Below are 21,893 nucleotides of genomic sequence, written 5' to 3' on the forward strand. Positions count from 1 at the left end.
TTGAAAGGACTGGAAATGAAACTGACGAACGGAAGAAGACGAAAGTAAGGTGGTACAAAAAAGTCGGCCGGTTCAAGATCAGGACCATCCTCTCCCCCTCACAAGAAGATTGGAAATACGGGATTAAACTTAAGCCGGGAAGGATGCTTCAATGAAATGCTCCGGTAGTACGATGGAAGACAATCACGACCCTGACATAATCCTGAGAAGAAACCGTTGGAGGAATCGTGCGTGGTAGGTTCCATCAACGCAATTAATCATGGACCAACACCAACGAAATATCAATGGCTCTGATCTCGCTATGACTGAATCGGAAATCTACAATTGTGACATTCCTCTGAGTGAATTGCTTTGGTCGATTGATCTGGGTAATGGAAATTCCGTTGGGCCAGATCTGTTAGGATGCCCCATGCTGAAACACATGCCATTCAAGACGAAAACCGTTTTTCTGATGTTGATTAACTGTATATGGGAGACTGGTTGCATCCCTGAGGAATGGAAGGAAGGAATTGTGTTCCCGCTACCGAAACCAGGAAAAGAAACCCCAAGGTGGTTGGTAACCAATCAGTCAGTAATGAGAAGTTTTCATTGAGTATTGAGTAATGATAGGTAAATACTAGGAAGTGAGTGTTGAGATGTGACTGATGAAAAATGAGTGATCAGAAGTAAGTCATAAAAACTGAACGCTGAAAAGTGAGTACACTCAAGTGTACACGGTTTGTTTTTTTCGATTACTCAAGAACAGTGCTACTAAGGCACTATTTACGAGTTATTACGACTGAACTGAGTTGCCTATGTGTCATCAAAACTATTATTTATAAGTCCGCCATACCTTCAATCAGCCCGCGGGCCGAAGGAATTATTACGAAGGGCCGCAATTAGACCATCACCAGAGCAGTCATCTTCACGGATTCAGCAAGTTCCGTCTCAGCAATTTAAGGGAATATCACCAATCATTCTTAGATCAGAGCGGCTCAAATAGAAATTGAGCGAAACGATGCTGTATTGTGATGGATACCAGGTCGTACCAGAATCCCAGGAAACAGTGAAACTGATGCGATGGCAAACAAAGCAAGACCAAGAGAAACACTTATGTAGAAAACTCATGGAAAAAATAAAATTGATGGAAAACACGCATTTTCTCCGAAAGAATACGATTTTTATGTTTGTTTTCCCTAGTAGAACAGTTGTTATAAAGTAGCTGACGTGACTGATATATGACTAATACAAGTCATAAATAAGTTATTTCAACTAAATGTGGAAGAAGCGTGTTTCTTGGGTTGAATATCATTTTAGAGATGTAACTGTGGTTACAAGGCTATGAACTCATTCTCCACACCTCCAAATATTTTTAATTACAGCAATCGTTTGACAGCAGAACAGCACCATGGAAGCTTTTTTGGGGCGTTTAGGCTTGTCTAGCAGTACAAAATGAATATATCCACTATGCAAAAATCGTTTTTCAATCAATAAGCAATTAAAGTTAAAACTGACTAATAATTGTGTGTAGCCCATAATTGTGAAACGACTGTAAAACAGCTCACCTACCAAAATATTGTAAAGTGCAGTTAACTTTTGACATCTGTGTTCCGGACATGAAAACTCATAATTTTATGATAGCCATGAACAACTGACAATAGACGTGATCGTTTAGGAAGTTTATATTATTATTTTCTTGTTATTTTTACGCTATATTGGCTGTACATGAGGCAATAAAAGAGTTTTCATGTTCAACTTTTTATAGCGAAAAACCAGTCAAACCATGCGGTCCTGTCTATAACACAACCTTTCTGACTTTTTATTCCTATAAGACACTCATTATATCTAAGGTTACACCCTTTGTACTTTAAAATATAACTTCCGGCTATGACACAAAGAAACTTGTTCGCTTTATATTCTTGTTTAACGGATTTGACCTGTACCAAAATATGCAACAATATTTACCAAATAAACAAACGAGCACCGCGAACGGTTTTTTTAAAGCATTTTTTTTACTACCTTACCGTTGAACAAAGCGAATAGCACCAACAAAGACTTAACTTTCGAAAGCATTACAATAATGAATGCTATAACACTTGTGTACTGCTGTCATACCAGCATTTTTCATTGAAATTTTAATCAAATCGCGATCACAAAAACAGTGCAAAACATAATAACGAACCAAACCAGATAAAAGCCTGACGTGCACCCGCGGGCAACGGTTACTGCGATTGTGTAAAATTTAGTGCAGCTGCGGGTCTACGTCCTCTATTCAGCATTTAGTGCAAAACGTCAACCGTATGTTATCAATTCACAATAGTCATCAAAGGTGACACTTTAATTGTGAAACACATAATTGTGGTGTACAAAACAAAGAAAATGCAACCACACAATTGCGATTATTCACTGTTGTCGTTTAGTTTATTGACATGCAAGGCTTGTAAATTCCATAAAACTGTGCTCTAACGAAGAAATGAAATTTTTTTCTTAATTTCTCCCCCCTGCTTTCCAGGATGCATCCGACGCTGGGGGCAACGCTGACCAATCACCTGTCGGAAGTAACCGATGCCATTCGGCAGCATGACTGCGGACGATTCGTGTGCCTGCAGCATCCAAGAGCGTAACATCCGAGAGCCACCAAGCGGCAGCAGCAGCAGCAGCAATAGAAGTAGCCCATCGAACGAAAAGAGCAGACGGTTTCACATCCACCCCGCCCACAAAAAAGGCCAACAATAGAAGCAACTGGGAAATCGTTTGGTTTTATAGTATAAGTTAAGCAATTCTTTCTGTAAAAACTAAAAAAAAGCAAACAGAGATTGTGTTGTTGTTACCTACTTGTAGTGTCGATTTCAAAACCCAACACGGAAACAATAGAAAAGCGCAAGGATAGGAAATCCGGACCAGACTGTATCGCACACGCAAACACACAAACACACTTGTATTTAAATGCCAAAGCAAGATGATTAGGACAGCGGGAAAGGGAAGCAAAATTTCCGTTTAGTTTAAAGTTTAAACATTCGATGCAGTTAATGATAAAACGTTGTAGTGCCTTTAGATGGTTAAATCCGACACGAGAACACACCCAATGATGGCACGAATCCTATCACGAACCGGAACGGAAACTTAGGATAAGCCCATACTAAGCTAGAGAAGAAAAAAAGTTGTGTCAGTTCAGTAACTTTTCCATGCCCTACGCGTGGAATGAAAAAAAAAAAACGAAAACGAGAAAGTGACAAAATGACAAATCTCGCATATTTATTACTCGATTTTACCTAAATTATGTAAACGATTATTTAATTCCGATAACTTATTAGTCGGCTTGGGGTTGATCTTTTCGAACCGAACAATACGCAAACACCGAACTGAAACCGAACTACCCATTGCATTGGGGATTGGACATTTTGTCACATTTTGTCGGACACTGACCATTATTGTGACGGAACCACGAATCCACCACCACCCGACGACACCCGACGACGACTGATGAGGAGAAGAGAGCAAGTTCGAACACTATTCATTTATATCGTAGATTACGTCACTGAATGGTAAATTAATTAAACAATAGAGATAGAGTTTTGCTATAGTCTTGTTTAAAGAAAGAAAAAAATATGAATCGAATGAAATACAATTGTGATGAGAGAATGGAGATGATGTCGAAAATAAAGCAATAGTAATTATAGTAACGTTTAAAACCGAATATTGTTTTAATTCTGGTAAAGTTGTTGGATGTGAATGACGTGACGATTTTCCACGTTTTTTGAGTTATCTAAGCTTGAATTTTAGCTATCAAAGTCTGTTGCGTAAAAGGGTTACGACAAGACATTTCCAATTTAAAACTGATTCCTGATGAAGCCTAAAATCGGAATCAAAAAACGCACTGCAAAAACCTTGTGAAGTAAAACTGAGTGTGGCCACCCTGGTTATTCATTACGACTTTAGATGTACGTGTGTGTGCGTACGATTGGTTAGGCTGGAGGGACGGAAACTAGATGTGAAACTATCTAATATAGGGTGTCGTGATAGTTTAATTGTCAAAACACTCGTGCGCCAACCGAGAGAGTGTGTTAGAATCCCACTTACCAATTGAACTACGCAATAAATTTTTGGTCTCATATCGAAGTTGCGCAGTTTCATCCAGTCTACATTTCTTCTTACCAAATGCTCATCCACTTTAATATAAAAAAAACTTTAGATGACCCATAAGGTATATCCATCGACAGCATCTTGAAATGATAGGGCACTCCAGCTTTGTTGCTACGCAAAGTATTCTAATTTTTTAAATATTTCTGTCGACTCGTTCATGTTTCTTAAATGACCTGCGGTCTAGTTAGCTCTTATCTTGTATGTACTAATTTTGCTGCTCTTTTTCTGTTAATTTTGTCTTTATTAAATACTTTGACTCAAGTTTCTATTTTGGTTTTGCGTTATATGCCTGACCGCCTTTCAAGGTCAAGACTAAACACATGAGGTTGGTCTATTTGCGTTAAAGTTTTCTCAAAATGTCTCTAACCCAACGCCGATAATAATCAACGTCAATCGTCGCTTTGTCCTTTGCGGGTCTCGATGATTTATAGTAGATCTTACCACTCACTACTTACTAGTGACTAATCACCAGCCACTATTCACAACTCAGTATCCGCTTCTCATTATACATTACTCAATACTCACTACTAGTTTATCATTATTATTACTCACTTATTATCAGTCACTTCTCATTGCTCATTTCTCATAAGGCCATTACAAATATTTTATAAATATTGTTATAAAGTGTCCTTCCGGCGTTGGGCCACTGAAGAGGGGGGCGAAAAAAAACAAAAAGATTTTTTTAATCGAGAAAAAAAAATATTGGTTTGAGGCATTTTTACTTAAAGTTTAAACGTGAAAACCAAGTCTATTCTTGCTTTTAATATATAGGGTATTGTCGTTATCATCGGGCCACTGTTATGGTCGGGCCATCATGATTTTATAGTTTTAGTAACTCATGATATCTATGATACAATCATTGTAAAACTTCTTACTGTGATAGCTAACTTTTCACAATATTGTGAGGTTCAATCGTGTATTCAAAACACCCGTACTGAATCTAAATATTACAAAAAAAGTTTTCCGGGCGCAATGAATTTTTCTTCAAGAAATGGTTCATGAAATGCAATTAACGAGATAAATTTTGAAAATGTACGAAGTGTTTTGTGCTGCACACGAAGACTATAGAAAAATCCCCTCCACTAAGGTGTTTGGGAAGGCTAAGGTGAAATACTAGAAAAGCGCTATTTGTAAAGGTCGGGTCACTTGAATAGTCATGGTTGGGCCACCATAATTTTAAGCGCAGAAGCGCAATAATCGCTAGAGAATGTCAGTCACGTAAAATGTGATGAAACAAAGCAAAATTAATACGATAAAAACCTAGATTTTTGTTACTTTTTTTCATTGCAGTTGTACACTTCGGAAAAGACGATTGTAGCAATACTGATTTTACAAGATCGCCAAAATTTCGCAAAAATGCAATTAAAATAGGGTATTTGTACCTATATGAGTCATTGTTCACGGAATTCATTCTTTTCATGTCTCTATATAGAATTTCAATACGTATGTCTTAGATTTTCTGCGGTGGCCCAACCGGCACAACATGGCCGGACTATGACAACATTTTTTGTCTTCACGTAAATGCCTATAACTTTTTTATTTTTCAAGCAATCAGTTCAAAACTTTCCAAAAATATACCTTATTCTTAGACCTTTGCAACGATGTATTTAGATTTCCAAAATACCTTTTGAAACGAAAGTTATGGGCGAATTCCAAAACGTGGCCCAACCACGACGACACTCCCCTACGTTATTACATTCCATGCGAAAATCTACGAAAAAAGACAAAAACGAAAGAAAAATTTTTCGGCCGATTTTCGGAATTTCCGTTGTTCGAATTTTCATTTCTGTTTCGTGCTAGAGGCATTAACTCAACTCGTACACTCATTTTTCGAGTTTTTCAGGCTGATTTCTTATCACTCCTTTCTTATCGCTCACTTCTCATCACTGATTTCTCATTACTCTATACTCACCACTCACTTTTCAATACTCATTTCTCATAACCATTTTCTCATTTTCCACTTCTTTTCTCTCACTTCTTATTACCCACTTTTCATCACTCACTGCTTATTACTGACTTCGCATTGCTCAACTCTCATCACTCACTTCTCAGTTTTCACTTATCATCACGCATTTCTCATTATTCGGTTCATCACTCAATTTTCTTTACTCACTTATGATCACTCACATCTCATCACTCACTTCTTAGTATACATCACTCACTTATCACTCTTATCTCTCTTATCACTCACTTATCATTACTCAGTTCACATCACCCGCTTCTCATCACTGACCTCTCATTACTCACTTCTTAATATTCGCTTCTCATCACTCATTTATCAACCTTCACTTTTAATCACTCACTTCTCATTACTCGCTTCTTTTTACTCACTTCACCATTTTTCATCCTTTTCTGATTACGCTCTTCTTTCCACTCACTTCTCATTCCTCATTTCTCATCACTCACTTCTTTTTACTGACATCTCATAACATTTCTCGTAAATCACTTCTCCATATTCGCTTCTCATCATTCACAACTCTCCATTCTGTTCTCATTTTACTTCCTATTACGCTTTTTTTCTAGCTTTTGTGCTAACGTTCTTGTCTATCAACGAAAAGATGGCCACAATGCGGTGAAACGTTGGTTTATCGTGGGTATTGTAGCTGCAGCTTCCATATGACGTGTTCTGGTATGTCACGTGCCCTGATCGGTTACTTCACGTAACCCTGAAGCAGCCCTTTTCGGATGTGTGACAAATGCGCGGAACTGTTTGTTATAAAGTGAATAATAAGTTGTTTTACAGTCGTGCGTGTCCTCACCGTATGTCCCTTCCGTATAAAACTACCGGGACTGGCCCATAATACTGGGGTGACTGTAACTTTTTTTCAAATGAAACAACGAAACCGTACAGGCACTTGCTACTTACTAATTCAAATTCAGTCTAAATCTAATCCAAATCGACTCCCTTACAAATTCAATCCAAATACAGTACAACCTAAATCCCATTCGAATCCAAATTCAAACAAATGCGATCCAATCCAAATCTAAAGAATCTCAATCCAAATACAAACCAATCTAGATTAATCCAATCGAAATCCCATTCAAATCCAATCGAAATACACATCAACTCTAAACCAATCTGAATCCTCTCGAAATTCAATCCAAGTTCAATCCAAATCCAATCTAGGAACTGTCTAAATCCAATTCAATCTAAACCCCATCCAGATCCAATTAAGTCCAACCTTAATCTCAATCCAATCCAATTAAAGTCCAGTCCAGTTTCAATCCAATAAATATCCTCTCCTAATTCAATTCAAATTCAAACTAAATATAATCCAATCAAAACGATCCAAATCCTTTCCAAATTCAATTCAAATACAATCCAATCCTAATCCTGTCCAAACCTAAACCACGTCCAGTCTATTCCAAATCCAATCCAATTCTGAACCTAAACCAATCCAATACAAATCCTATCCAAATCCTGTGCAAATATAATCCAAATAAACAAATCTAAATATAAACCGAAATAAGTCCAAATTTAATTAAGTCTAAATCCAGTTCAAATCCAATTGTATCTAACCTAAATCTTATTCAAATCCAGTCCAAATCTAAACCAAACTAAATCTACTCCCAATTCAATCCAAATGAATCCAAATACAATCAGATCCAGAACCAATCTAAATACAATACGAATCCAATCAAAATCCCATTCAAATCCAATTGCAATTCAGTCCAAATGTAATCCAAGAGAATAAGGCTCTTTATGAAAGCTGAAATTCTTATCCTATTTGCATTAATTAGTTTTACCTTTGTTACGCGATAAACTTAAACTGTTGAACATTTGAGACTTGAAAAAACGCAACAAAAAGGTGACCAAAAGATGACTAACATTCAAAGAAGCGACGACAGCACTATGAAAAGATTGCGACAATACGATAAAAAGTTGACAAAAAGACGACTAAAGGTGACAAAAGAAACTATGAAAAAGACGAAAAGGTCCGAAAACAGCAGAAGCAATCCACAAAATGACAAAAAGATGTTTTAAAGAGTGCAAAGAGAGAGCAAAAAAGTGACAAAAAGTAGGGTAACCATGCGTCCTGATTTACATGTCCTGTTTTCGCGTACATTTACAGTGTGACACATATATATTCGAACAAAAATCATTTTATGCTTGCAGCGGCATATACAATTAATATAATCAAACTAAGACCAGGTGTTTGTGGCATCATGACTTAAGTCTTACTGACGTAGTTTTTCGTATTGTGTCTCGTTCTGTGTGCACGTACCAGAGTTTAAGTTACGGTCGTTGATAGTAAATAAATTGTGAAACGGTGCTACATGCGGCACAATCTTTCGTGACCTCAAACATCACGGCATGAAAAGAGGATTTGTATACTATACACTAAAAAGATTTGTCGAGACGGTATCGGTTGAAAAGCGTAAAAAACCGGATGAAAACGAAGTGTTAGAACTGCAGAGGTAAACGGTTGTTCGGGAATGAATTCGTCGCAATTGCGACCGTTCATTACTCACAACCACTTCAATGGAGAGACGACGAAAAGATGAAAATATTATAAAACGATGACGATAAAAAAAGATGGCCAAAATGCGATGAAAAGTTGACAAAAGGACGATGAAATATGACATCGAGCTTGCTGTTTATCGTGTGTATTGTGGGTTCACGTCACACGCTATGTCCCAAGGCACTTATTATTTCACTTTCATGCACCTCAGATTTCTTTTCACATGCTGTTCATGCTGTCAGATGATCAAAACAATGAATTTAAAGAAGGTCTTAAAATATTCTATCTTTGGGGTTTTTTGAACAATTCAGTTTTTAAGTTTATATTGGGGTCATTCCCTCTCAAGTGATCTTACCCGTTGTAATCTACCACCTCCGATTTCAACCAAATTTGGCATAATTACTCATTCCAACCTCACATTCAATTTACCAAAGTTGTGTACGGATTGATCAATCCCCCTTGCAGTGACATGCAGTGAAAAATGAGTTTTTCCAAAAATCCGAAAAAAATAGAGAAGCGGCACTGATCAATTCATACAAAACTTTGAGAAACTGAATGCGGGGTCGGAATGAGCAATTATACCAAATTTAGCGGGAATCAGAGGTGGTCGATTACAACGGGTAAAATCACATTATTGGGAATGACCCTTTTAGAAACCTAAAAATTCAATTTATTAAAATACCCAAGATAGAATATTTTAATGCCTTTTTTAAATTAATTGTTTTGACCAATACTAACATCCTGTGAAGAGAAATCTGAGGTGCATGAAAGTTAAATAATAAGTGCGATCGGACATAATGTGCGTCACCCTGAAATAGCTTTTATTGAATGTGTGACAAATGCGTGGAACTGTTCGTATGTAAACTCCCATTTTTGAAACATATCAAGATAAGTGGTTGAAAAATCGTCTGTGGCAGATCTGACGGATGCAATTAACTGCCTGCGACCGGAGTTAATAACGACGTCGAAGACCGAACCATCAATTCTTGCCTCAAAAGTGAATCCTCAACCGAAAGCGCTATTCGGCTTATAATTTACGATGGACTTTTGGTGAAAACCCAGAAAATAACAACAAATCGACAGTCGATTGGAGCCAACTAGCAGGAAACTGAGAAACTTAACTGCTGTCAAGCATGCAAAGCCTAGGTCCTACATTTCGTTATCGAAACTTGACCTTCTCTTTTTATACGACAGACTTTGCAGACAGCTGTTGGAGTACGGGACAATTGCAGGGCCAGTACGATCCTATTGACTCTAACAGCCTCTCCCAGCCGAGATTCGAACATACAACGACTGGCTTATTAGATGAGCATCATACCTCGAAAGCAACTGGGAGGCATACAAGCATGCAGCGAAATATTATTTTTAACTATTAAAATTATACCCGATTAAAATACTATTATGGTAGATTGTTAAGTATGGTTTATGGACTGACCCATAATACTGGGGTGACTGTAATTGGTTTTCTAGCGGAACGACGAAACTGTACAGGTGCTTGCTATTTACTGCACCACTGCAGTAAACGTACCGTTGTCCGTCCGTGTTAGGGTGTTATTCGTTTGTTCGTCCATGCTATTAAATATGTATATTAAATAAGTCATTGAATTTTGAATATGTCCAGAAGTTCCACTGTAGCAGAACAATCTATGAAAGCCGTGTCTTCGAATAGGCTTAGTTGCAATTTCACTTCCCATTGCAAGCCATTGTCAGTCCAAAATTTGGTTGATTCCAATTTCGAAGGCCTATTCCAGGACCAATTTAGAGTTTGTTGTCAACTTCAGTCAAGTAAAATTTCAAATTCAATTTTAGTTTAAATTTAAGTTTTATTTCAAGTGAAACTTCATATCTAATTTTAGCTCCGATTTTAAGATCAATTTCAAATGTGTTTTCAAAACCCATTTCATGTCTGATTTTAAGTACTATTTCATGTCTGATTTCAATTCGAATTTAAAGACCAGCTTCAAGTCTCAGTTTGTAGTTCAATTTAAGTTTAAATGATGGCAGGGTTTAAGTCTAAAGTGGTTAAATTGAAGTTCAATTTCATCCATTTGTAATGCAAGTTCAAGATTAATTTGAAGTCCATTTTAAATTGAAATTTTGCGTTCAAGTCCGAGTCGAAGCTCAAATTTATATGCAAATTCTAATATTTGATAATATTTGCTGTCTAATTTTGAGTCTGGGTTTCCAATAAAATGCTCAAGCTTAGCACGTGTGTTGTCTTCTCTATGAAACTTAATTTAGAAAGATACTCATGATGAATTCCGGAAATCTGGAGTTTTTAGTCTGCTCGGCTGATATTTTTCCGATAACTTTTCACTTATACTTAATTGCGTAAAGTAGATCCACCATACTACGATTTGCCGATTTTTCCTAGTCAAAATATGCTTCTGAAATGTGTTCTTTCAAAAGATGTATAGGGGAATGTCGTCGTGGTCGGGCCATCTTTTGGTCGCCAAATTTCATTTCAAAAGACACTTTGGAAATTTAACAAAGGTCTTATTAATAGTTCGTAGTTAGACCTTTGTTAAATTTCCAAGTTTCTTTTGAAATGAGATTTGAGGCCCAAAAGATGGCCCAACCACAACGACATTCCCCTACCAATCTATATAAATAAAAGTGAGCGTGAGTATGTTTGTATGTTCCACCATAACTCCAAAACCCCTTGACCGATCTCCACCAAACTTGCCACACATGTTCCTTGATATAAGAGAATCAGCACTGCAAGGTTGATAAGGCCGTAACAGGGAGGGAAGGGGTAAAGTCCCTAACTCCGAAATGCCTGGACGGTGCTTCTCCAAACTTGGCATACATGTTCCTTGACATAAGGGAATCAGCACTGAAGAGTTGACAAGAAGAGCAGGACGTGGGGTTTCATAACAGGGGGGTAGGCCATACACCAGGAAACACCGGGACGGTTCTTCATCAAACTTGGCACACAAGTTCCTGGACATTAGAGAATCAGCACTGGGAGGTTGATAAAAGGGGGAATCCCTAACCAGGAGGGGAGGGATCTAAATAAGTAAAAGGGGTTGCGTTTCTTTTGCATTTAAACTGATTGCAGTTGTGCAACTAACTTTGAGAAAAGAGGGGGGTTCCACCGAGGAGCGATACACGGTAAATAAACTTTTGTTTCGTTTCCATTATAGCGATTTTCATTGAGCACACCGATATGTAATTTGCTACGTGACAGAAAAGGCAGCTGACTGGGAAGGAAATGACATGTAGAGGAACGTCAGTATGAATGTATGTTCCGCCATAGCTTCAGCACTTCTGGACTGTTATTCATCAAACGTCGTTTGTCAAACACATGTTTTTTGGCATAACAAATCAGCATCAGTTGACAAAAGACGGATACAGTCCCTTACAAGGGGAAAGAAAGGTTCAAATGGGTAAAGCGGTCGTTTCTCCTGCATTTGGAACGATAGCAGTTGTACAAGTTGTCTTATTTCTGAAAGGGGGAATAGGGTGGCCATTGAGGGGAGGATCAAAAACGTAAAAAAGGCAAATGGTTGGGGGGGACGTAAGACAAATGGCGTAGACAATTCAAATGAAAAACAAGGGTTTTGTTTCTTGCATCATGAAAGTTGGTTGAAGTTGAGGTGTTCGGTACAAAAATAGACGTACAAGTGATTGAGTGACAAAGGGGCCTCCAGTGAGATCGGGCAATTAGCTAGTCTAATCTAAATCTAAGCCGAATCAAATCCCAACCAAATTCAATCCAAATGCAGTATAATCCAAATCCCATTAAAATTCAACCGAAAGCTAGTCTAAATTAATACGATCCAATCCAAATCTAGTCCAAATACTCTTCATATTCAATCCATATAGAAACCTATCCAAATTCAATCCAATTCGATCCCAATCCAAACCAGATCCAATTCAACTCAATCATAATCCCATTCGAATCCATTCAAAATCCAGACCAAGTCTAAACCAATCAGAATCCTCTTCAAATTCAATCCAATCTTGACCCAATCCAAGTTCAATCCAATTCATGTTCAATGTAAATCAGTCCTTATTTAACCAAATCCATATCTTCTCCAAATTCAAATCAAATGTAATCTATATAAATAATATAAATAAAACTAATCCAAATACGGTCCAAATCCGCTCCAAATACAATCCAATATAAAACCAATCTAGATCTTATCCAAATCCCCTCAAAATCCAGTCAAAACCCTATGCAAATATAAACTAAATCTAATCCAATCCAAACCCAGTTCAAATCCTGTTCAAATTCAATCCAAATCCAATCCAATCTAAAGACTGCCCAAATCAAATCTAATTAAATTCAATCCAAATTTAATTCAGATATAATCCATTCCAAATCTAATCTCTATCCTCACCAAACGCAATACCATTCAAATTGAATCCAATCCAGATTCAATATAAATCTAATCCTAGACAATGCAAATCCAATCCAAAGCCCGTCCAAATCTAATTGAATCCAAATCCAATTAAATCCAACCTAAATCTTATTTAAATCGAAATCCAGTCCAAATCTAAACCAAACTAAACCCGCTAAGAGCACAATGCAAATCCAATTTAGTCCAAATCCTCTCCAAATTGTATCCGAGTGCAATCCAATCCAGTCCAGAGATTCGGTCTAAATCCAACCGAAATTCAATTCAGATCCAATCGGAATAAGGCGCAGGAGAAATACGTCCAATAACTAGCTTTACTCTTTTTACGCGATTTTTTTTTTTTTTTTTTTTTCCCGTGTTGGGGACTTACCACCGCGACCATTATTTTGATCTATTGTGGTGTGTCCTCTTTTAATTTACGCCATGTCATATCGGTGAGCTATCAAAGTTTGATGAGCCACCTCAACTACTGTCGGCATTTATCCCAATCAGGTGATGCATTTCGTATGAAATTTATCACCTGATTAGGAGCAGCATTCCAAATATCGCAGGGCTGAGTCAGCCCCTTATCAAGATATCTACGTCGTTTATGATATAGTGCAACAAAGTCGCACAACACATGTTCGGAGCTTTCAATTTCATGATTACAAAAGCGACAGTTAGCTTCATTAAGTTTACCGATGAGTTTCAGGTGGTACTTACAAGGACAATGTCCTGTTATCAAACCGGTGTATGTGCTCAAGTCGGGTTTTGAAAGGTTTAATAGTTTTTGTGATTGAAGAGCATTTGGCTCTATAAAACGTTTCGATTGCCGGGCATTCGAGGTAGTATTCCAGTTAGACTGTACCTTTAGTTTTTCCCAATTCCTAAGTTCCATTTTAAGGGCACATGAAGATAGTCCAAAAAAGGGTTCGGGTCCTATGAACTGCATAGATGATCCCTTCTTTGCCAATTGATCAGCGGTTTCGTTCCCTTTGATTCCGCAGTGACCAGGAACCCAATAGAGGTTGACCATATTGCGACAGGAAAGTTTTTCCAACAGTTTTATGCATTCCCACACCAGTTTAGAAGTGTGAGTTTTTGATTTCAAAGCATTCAATGCTGCTTGACTATCCGAGCAAATGCAGATATTTGCATTTTTGTAGTTTCTTTTTATGCATACCGATACACACTCTAGTATTGCATATATTTCTGCTTGAAATACAGTGGGATGTTTTCCCATTGCAACTGAAACGTTAATCCCTGGGCCTGTTATACCAGCACCTGCCATGTTATTTTGTCTTGATCCGTCTGTGTAGAATACCAGTGATCCTGAGCGAAAGTTTGGTTCTCTGGCATTCCAATCAGAGCGAGTAAAATCAAGAACACGAAATTTGTGACCGAAGTAGTTACGCTTAGGCATATGATCTTCGTTCATTAATATTAAGGGATTTACGGAAAACTCTTTGAGAATACTCAAGTGTCCAACGAGATCACCATCGAAGAACCTCATGGATCGCTTGAGCCTCAAAGCACTTTTCATAGCATCCAATTGGATGAATTGATGTAGAGGAAGAAGATTGAGTAGAGCTTCTAAGGCTTTAGAGGGAGTGCTACTCATAGCTCCTGTTATGGAGATGGTAGCAAGCCTTTGTAACTTGTTCAACTTAATTTGAGCCGTTTTACCTTTGTTATAGTATATAACAAAGGTTTAGAAATTGGTCGAAAAACACGAAACTGATCCGAGGCCCGGAGGGCCGAATCACATATACCAATCGATAGAGCTCCACGAACTGAGCAATGTCTGTGTGTGTGTATGTGTGTGTGTATGTGTGTGTGTGTGTATGTGTGTGTGTGCAGCTCATTTTCTATCGCCTGTTTCTCAGATATGGCTGAACCGATTTATGCGTTATTAGTCTCATTTGAAAGGTATTATTGCCTAGTATATCAAATGAAAGCTCTTCCTAAATTATAAAAATTTTTGGAAAGTTTTATTGAAAACAAATAAGTAGTTTAAAAGTTATGCTTAAAAACGTGTTTTGACAAGGTAATAATTATCGCCTGTTTCTCAGAGATGGCCAAGCCGATTTATGCGCTATTAGTCTCATTTGAAAGGTAATATAGCCGGATAGATCACTATTGAATGGTTTTTTGATTGGACTTTTAGTTTGAAAGTTATGAGTAATTGAAGTTACACGTTAAAAATTACAATACTTTATAGCGATTTTAACCAAGATAATTTATCTAGTTTCAATTGTTTTAATATTAAACGAGAGGTCTTAACACTGCAAATGTATTTACCAAATTTCATAGGGATTGGTTCTACTGGTCAAAAGATATTTAAAAATGATTGATGAAATTTATTCAAGAAAACCTTAAGGGGGCATAGTACTTTTTCAATTTAAAAAAATCGAATTTTTTTTATTGATTATTTCGAAAGATTAACATTTTGACCATATGTGTTTCAAGTCATTTCGATGAATTCCAAAAATTGACAAAGTTACAGCTATTTGTACCGCGCATGTCTGGAGCGATTACACAGCGAATAAAAACTTCAACGTCGTTTTTCTCGAAACCTGGTTTTGAAAATCGGTACCATAAATATCTCAAGAACGGCTGAAGCAATTCTCATGATTCTTTTTTTGTTTCAAAGCTAACAAAATTATCTAGTGTTTGACCCATCCTTTTTTCGATATTACAATTTTTGTATTTTTTAGAAATGTTTAAAGTCAATTTTTTCGGCTAAAAACCTTACTTTTATGTTTGAATGTCCGCCATTTTGTTATGCGTTCGAATTTTAAAAAAAGGATGGGTCAAACACGAGATAATTTAATATTCTTTCATGTCGTTTTGGAATTTTTCAATTCGGATAAGCCCCCCAGCGCCAATCCATGGTACCGCAAATCATGTTTTTTTCGAATGATCATGTTCAAGGAGTCGTAGGGGAGAGGGGAAGAGGTTCACATATGCAAACAAAACTGCAAATATTAGTATAAAGTGCAATGTTTAGCAAGCAATAAACCCGAATCGATTCGGTTTTCGCGTTATCGAGAAAAAAATATTTGAAATAACGCAAAAAATATGGTGTAAAAAGTACTATGCCCCCTTAATGACCAAACCTTTAATTGGACTAAACCTTTAAAACAGAATAATATAGTAAAAATGTGTAATTTTTCAACGGATGTTTCTTTGCAGCAGTTAATTAATAAAATAAAGCACATTTTCTTACACTTTTAGGGTGACCGTGAATCCACCTAATAGGGTAACACAAATTTTTGTTTTTTACATGCGTCCAAAAAATAGCGTCTTCGCAAAAATTCTAGAACACTAAAATAAGCAACTTTGCTGCATATAGTAACTATCTATCTCTTACTGGTTGCGAAATTTAATGATTTGTTTGAAGAAACCACTTTAAAATCAAGCAAAGCAAAGCCATGGGTGTAAACGTCCTTCAGAACTTTAACCGGAAAGCATTCAGATTCACACCATGCACGAAGCATTACGACTAAACTGAGGGATTCCTATGTCATCAAAAACTTTTCTCATAGGTCCACCATCTTTCAAATCATCATTTCAAATCAATTTCGAAAAGCCACCCTTCTTTATCGACAGACTTCGCAGCCGGTTATTAGAGTACAGGAAAATTACGGGGCTAGGGCAAAGATCCTATTCACTCTGTAGCGACACCGATCAGTCGAGATTCGAACATACAATGACTGGCTTGTTAGGCTAGCATTGTACCCTGAAGCTAACAGCCACTTTAAAATCAGTTCTGCTCAAAAATTCTGTGCACGATGTTTTCATTGCTTTCCTATATTCTATAAAGTAATTTAGTAGGTTAAAATACACTCTGAAAATTGTTTATCGCTAGGATGCATATGGATGATAACTAGCACAGCGTTAACAAACAGTTGAATTAAATTCCGAAGACGTGTCGATTTCTTTATGATCATTTCCAGCTCAAAACACTAAAAAAAGCCAGTTTTTACTCGACTATTTTCGATATTGGAATTTGAATGTGAAAATAGTTTCTTTCTAAGCCTAATATTTGACGAGCAGCATTCCAAAAGGTCCAATGTGCAAATGAGAGATTCTCTTTGCGACTCGTCTCTTACGGTTATTCCGGCGGTATAAATGCACTTGAATGCATCTATTTTGCATGAAACGGTTACTGGTGTTATTGGAAAGCTTATCCTTTAGAATAATTGGGTTGAAATGTATTTATGCCGCCGTAATAAGCATAAGAGAAGAAACGCAAAGAGAATCTCTCATTTGCACATTGGACCTTTTGACGTGTTGGTCGAGATTTCCAGCTTTATCTGTGAGTAAAAAATAAAAAGGTTTGACAAAACGGGTCTTTTTTTAAAAAGGAGGTACTACCACTAATCGTACCACTAATGGAGGTATCAACCGACACCAAATTTAAGATTTTTGCTTTCTGACCTAAAATGAACAATCTGACAAAATTTGGTTCAAATCCGTGAAAGTCGATTACACGGTTATCGGATACTTTGCATGTGTTGACTCCAATAGATAATTTTGAGATTTCACATCTGAATAACTTGAGAACGGCTGGGCCTAAGAAACAGTTTATATAAGAATTTAGTTCAAAGTGATGCGTATATAATTTGACTCTATCAGTTTTATGAAAATTACAAATTCAAATACAAATCAAAAATAATATTTTAACTGAAAATGCCTATGTCAAAGATGGTATTACAAAGGTTCCTTTCACCACTAGGTGGATTAAATCGGGTTTTTTGTTTTGTTTTCGGCCACCAGATAAGCGATGCATAAGTGATTCTGGGTTTAACTATTGCTGAGTATATCCAGTAAATCATATTTGGTTTAAGACCCCATTTTTTGCCGAAGGTTCTTTTACAGACCCAAAAAGCATTTATTGCTTTACTTGTTTGTTGTTTTACGCGATAACTAAAAACTGTTGAAAATTTAAACCTTCAGAAAACACAACAAAAAGGCGATGAAATGATGACTAATATTCGAAGAAGAAAGAATGGAGAGACGACGAAGAGATGACGAAAATAAGGGGAAATGATACAAATAGTCACCGAAACAGCGACAATAAAAAACGTTTCAAGGGGAGTCAAAAGCGTGACAAAACATGAGAAAAAAGAAGACAAAAATAAGACGAATGAACATCAAATAGATGACGAAAAACTATATTTTTGTTGTCTTGACAACAAACAGCGAGACGAACAAGTGACAAAAATGCAACAAAAAACGACGAAATGACAACAAAAGACCATAAAAAATGTGTCAAATTAACAAAAAAAGACGTCAAAATGACAACGCGAGCAAACGTCGAAATAAAAAGACAGCAAAAGCCGGTAAAAAAGCGACTTAAGAATGCCAATTGCAGTCGGAAAACAACGAACAGACGCCTGAATAGTTGGCAAAAATATCAAGAAGAGACGTTAAAAATGCGACAGAGAGATGACGAATACGACTACGACAAAGAGAAAAACGACGAATACGAAGAAAAGCTAACAAAAAGATGATAAAAGACGGCGGAAAGACGGTGGCGGTGAAAAGTTAGGTGAAAACAAGACTACGAGATGGCAAAAGAGTGATCACGAGTAGGCGAAAAGACGGTGAAAAAGACTAGAAAACGACTAAAATACGACGAAAGATGCTAAAAGAACGCCATGAAAAAGACAAAAGGCTGCTCGTGACAAGTTGGGGCACATAAAAAAAGAAAAAAAAAACGAGATCAGAGTGAAAACGCGGCAAAAAAAGCAGGAAACTGAATAGAAAGATCTGAAAAATGAGAGAGAAAAGAAAATCAATCAAAACATGAAGAAAAAGAGTAATAAAATGGGCAGAAAAGGAGAACAAATAGAACAAAAAAGAGCCAACCGGGATAGAAAACGAGAAAAATATAAAGGTAAAGTACTGGAGCAGAAAAATTGAGGAACGAAACCAGAAAAAGAGGAAAATGAAGATAAAAAATGAAAACAAAAGACAAATGTCATAAAACGAAAAACAGAACGTGACCAGAAAGAGGAAAAGCAGGACACAATTAGAGGTATAGCGAAAGAAACGAGAGAAAAAATTGAAAACGAGAGCGGGACAGAAAACAAAAGGATTGAAAAAGAGGAAAACTGGGCCTGAACAAGGAAGAAAAAAAAACGAAAAACGAAACGAAAAAGAGGAAAATCAGGACTGTAAAGGGCGAAAAAATGGGTCAGGAATCCAAAAGCCAGATAAAGCTACGTGCAGAAAAAAGAAAAAAAAGAGCGAAAACGGGAACGGAAAAGGGAAGAGGGACAACACAAGAAGAGTAACCGAAGAGGTTGAAAAGCGGGACAGAAAAGAAAGGAAATGGAACAGAAAACAAGAAAAACCAACAAGGAAAAGGACAATATTTAGAGTAAATAAGGAATCCGATAGATGATGAGAAAAGCGGAAAACGAGGTTAAATGGTATATAAAAGGAGAAAGATGGGACAAAATGCTAATGGAATGGGAAAATGGGACAGAAAAAGAAGAAAAGAAAAGCAGGAAAAGAATCAAAAGAAAAAGGTAAAACTGTCGAGAAAAAGACGAAAAACGGAAAAAGGAAACCCAGAGAGCAAAGCAAAATAAGCGTGGCAGAAAAAGATTAAAAAACAGGGCATCCTAAAGAGGAAAAACGGAGCAGACAAAGTCGAAGAACGATAAGCAGAAGTATTAGAAAAAGACGAAAACTGGAAACGAAAGGGAAAAGAAAAGGCGTAAAACGCAAAAAAAATACAATAAATGAATGAAAAAAAGGAAAACAAAACTAAAATAAGATAGACTGATGCAGGAAACTAAAAAAACAGAATAATGAGACAGAAATCACGGGACAGAAAAAAGAAAAATGAGATAAATGAAAGAGGAAAAAGGAAGTGAAAAGAAGAAAGGTAAGACTAAAACTAGAAATGAAAAAAAACGGGACTAGAAAAAAGGAGAAAAGGAACAGAAAAGAGGAAAAACGTGTAAGAGTGTCCAAATTTAAGTTCAATTTATTTCCAAATTCAATTAAAATTTAAAGTTTAATTTTAAATAAAAATTTCTAATTGTCTGATTGTCTAATTCCAATTAATAATTAATGCTTTCGATCTAAAATACTATAAATTTAAACCCGATTACAAATTCAATAAGGCTTCAAGCTTACATTATGCTAATTTAATGCCTTATAACAAGCCCAATTTCAACTCTAATTCCTCTAACTCTAATTTGTCGAACTCCTGTTAACCTTATTTAAACTTGTTTTGCTATCTTTCGCTGTGATACCTGATGCAATTAATTTTATGTAACATGATTTGAGGCTGGTCAATTAATTTGCCTTCCTCCCTCAATTATTTCCAATGTAACACTCTTTATGTAATCTGTTGTGCACTTGAATCACTTTGATGAGTTCACCAAATGAACGTTAACGAATGTAAACATCATTGCTTTGTTGGTTTTAACGACAAGGTCAACAGAGTACATTCGTGACAGACGATATCTGCTTTCCCTTCCCCATTTTCCTCTTGCCAACATAATCCCATAGCCTCAGGTAACCGTCACAAAAAATAAAATTGGTTCAACCAACCTGCTGGTAACAAGAAGATTTTGCAACTCAAACCATTAAACGCTGCATTCCACAGGTTGATTTACTGTTTGGGTCATAAAATGCACTAAACAGGGAGATTTGTTCACAATTAAAATTCACCACCATATTTTCACTTTTTCGCCATCTATTTTTCAATTATTTTTGTTCGACCCTTCCACTCGGTGCGAAGCATTCGCGAAAGTTAACTTGAAGCACATTAAGGGGCTGAATTACCATTCGAGCTGTATTTTTTTAATGTTTATATCAAGGCAAATAAAATCAAATGGCTGGGTGTTAACGCGGATAATTCCAACCAACTGCACAGTAGTGAGGATAGCAGTGAAAAAAATGCTCATTCAAACATTACCTAACTGTCGTTTTAAATTAATTGCACGTCTTTTGAACCATCTTAATTTTTGCGTTTGAGCCTCAGTTTAGAACGTCGTTAGATGGCGATACATCCACAATAAGAAAGATGACAGATACGGACGCACTGCAGTTATGCAATCTGTTCCTCCGTCAGCAACTGGGCATGCGCGCCAACTGTCAGGACGAATATATATCGATTGCTGCCCCAAAACACAGCTGCTGCTGGTGCTGGTGCTGCTGCTACGCTCGTTCGTAATCGGCAATGTGAAAAACAGCTCAAAAAGATTGTTTTCCTTCCAAACCTCAACCTCAACAACAGTTAACAGACAGTTCCCGCTAGTATGATGGCCCTACTGGCTCTAATTGTAGTTAACACGCTCGTAATCGCCACCAGCACGCTGCAGTTCGCGACTGCCAAAGGACCGCATCATCCCCGGGGCGATTACTCGGCCCGGAGCCGCAAGCTGGACGAACATTTGCACGCCAAAGATAAGTGAGTAAACCGCTACTATCACAATTCACAAATTACCTTTAAATAAAAAAATCGCACCCTTTTCAGCCACATTCAGCAGGATCTGAAACACTTGTCCATCGGCGAGGAAGAACTCGCCAAAATGTCCGACGAAGAGAAAAACTTTTACTTTTTCAAACTGCACGACTCCGACAACAACGACCACCTGGACGGGTTGGAAATTTTGCACGCCGCCACGCACCACTCGGACGGCCACGTGCACAAGCTGGAACGGGACAACGAGAACGAGTCATCCGAGAATTCTGTGATAGGTTTAGCAAACAAACAAAAAACAATTCACTTCTTCCTGGTTTATTGTAAACAAACGACTTTTGGTTTCCCTTGCAGATGTCATCGATGATTTCATAGCCTACGCCGATTTAGACCAGAATGGATTACTCACCTATCCGGAATATATGAAGGCAATCAACACGGACGACTGGAGCAAAGTGGTCGAAACGACTGAGCCTATCTCTCTGGACTCGAGTTAGATTAGAACGAAATAAA

The 21,893-nt window shown here is 37.2% G+C and overlaps 2 protein-coding genes across 12 annotated transcripts in view; both read left to right on the forward strand.

The window, feature by feature from the left end:
* The window catches only part of LOC128744395 (uncharacterized), a 77,235-nt gene extending 73,574 nt beyond the window's left edge, over window positions 1-3,661 (forward strand). For all 11 annotated transcript variants that reach the window (XM_053841385.1, XM_053841382.1, XM_053841379.1 and 8 more), the window contains one exon: window positions 2,492-3,661. In XM_053841385.1, the coding sequence (XP_053697360.1) occupies window positions 2,492-2,603 (112 nt within the window). In that variant the 3' untranslated portion in view covers window positions 2,604-3,661. The remainder of the gene's footprint in view (window positions 1-2,491) is intronic.
* A 17,558-nt stretch (window positions 3,662-21,219) lies between these two features.
* LOC128744019 (multiple coagulation factor deficiency protein 2 homolog) lies at window positions 21,220-21,877 on the forward strand. The gene is made up of 3 exons (XM_053840759.1): window positions 21,220-21,368; window positions 21,435-21,658; window positions 21,735-21,877. The coding sequence occupies exons 1-3, from the start codon at window positions 21,220-21,222 to the stop codon at window positions 21,875-21,877; spliced, it is 516 nt and encodes a 171-aa protein (XP_053696734.1).
* The last annotated feature ends 16 nt before the right edge of the window (window positions 21,878-21,893 follow it).

The sequence above is a fragment of the Sabethes cyaneus genome, chromosome 3, assembly GCF_943734655.1.
Source record: "Sabethes cyaneus chromosome 3, idSabCyanKW18_F2, whole genome shotgun sequence".
Classification (NCBI taxonomy): Eukaryota; Metazoa; Arthropoda; class Insecta; order Diptera; family Culicidae; genus Sabethes; species Sabethes cyaneus.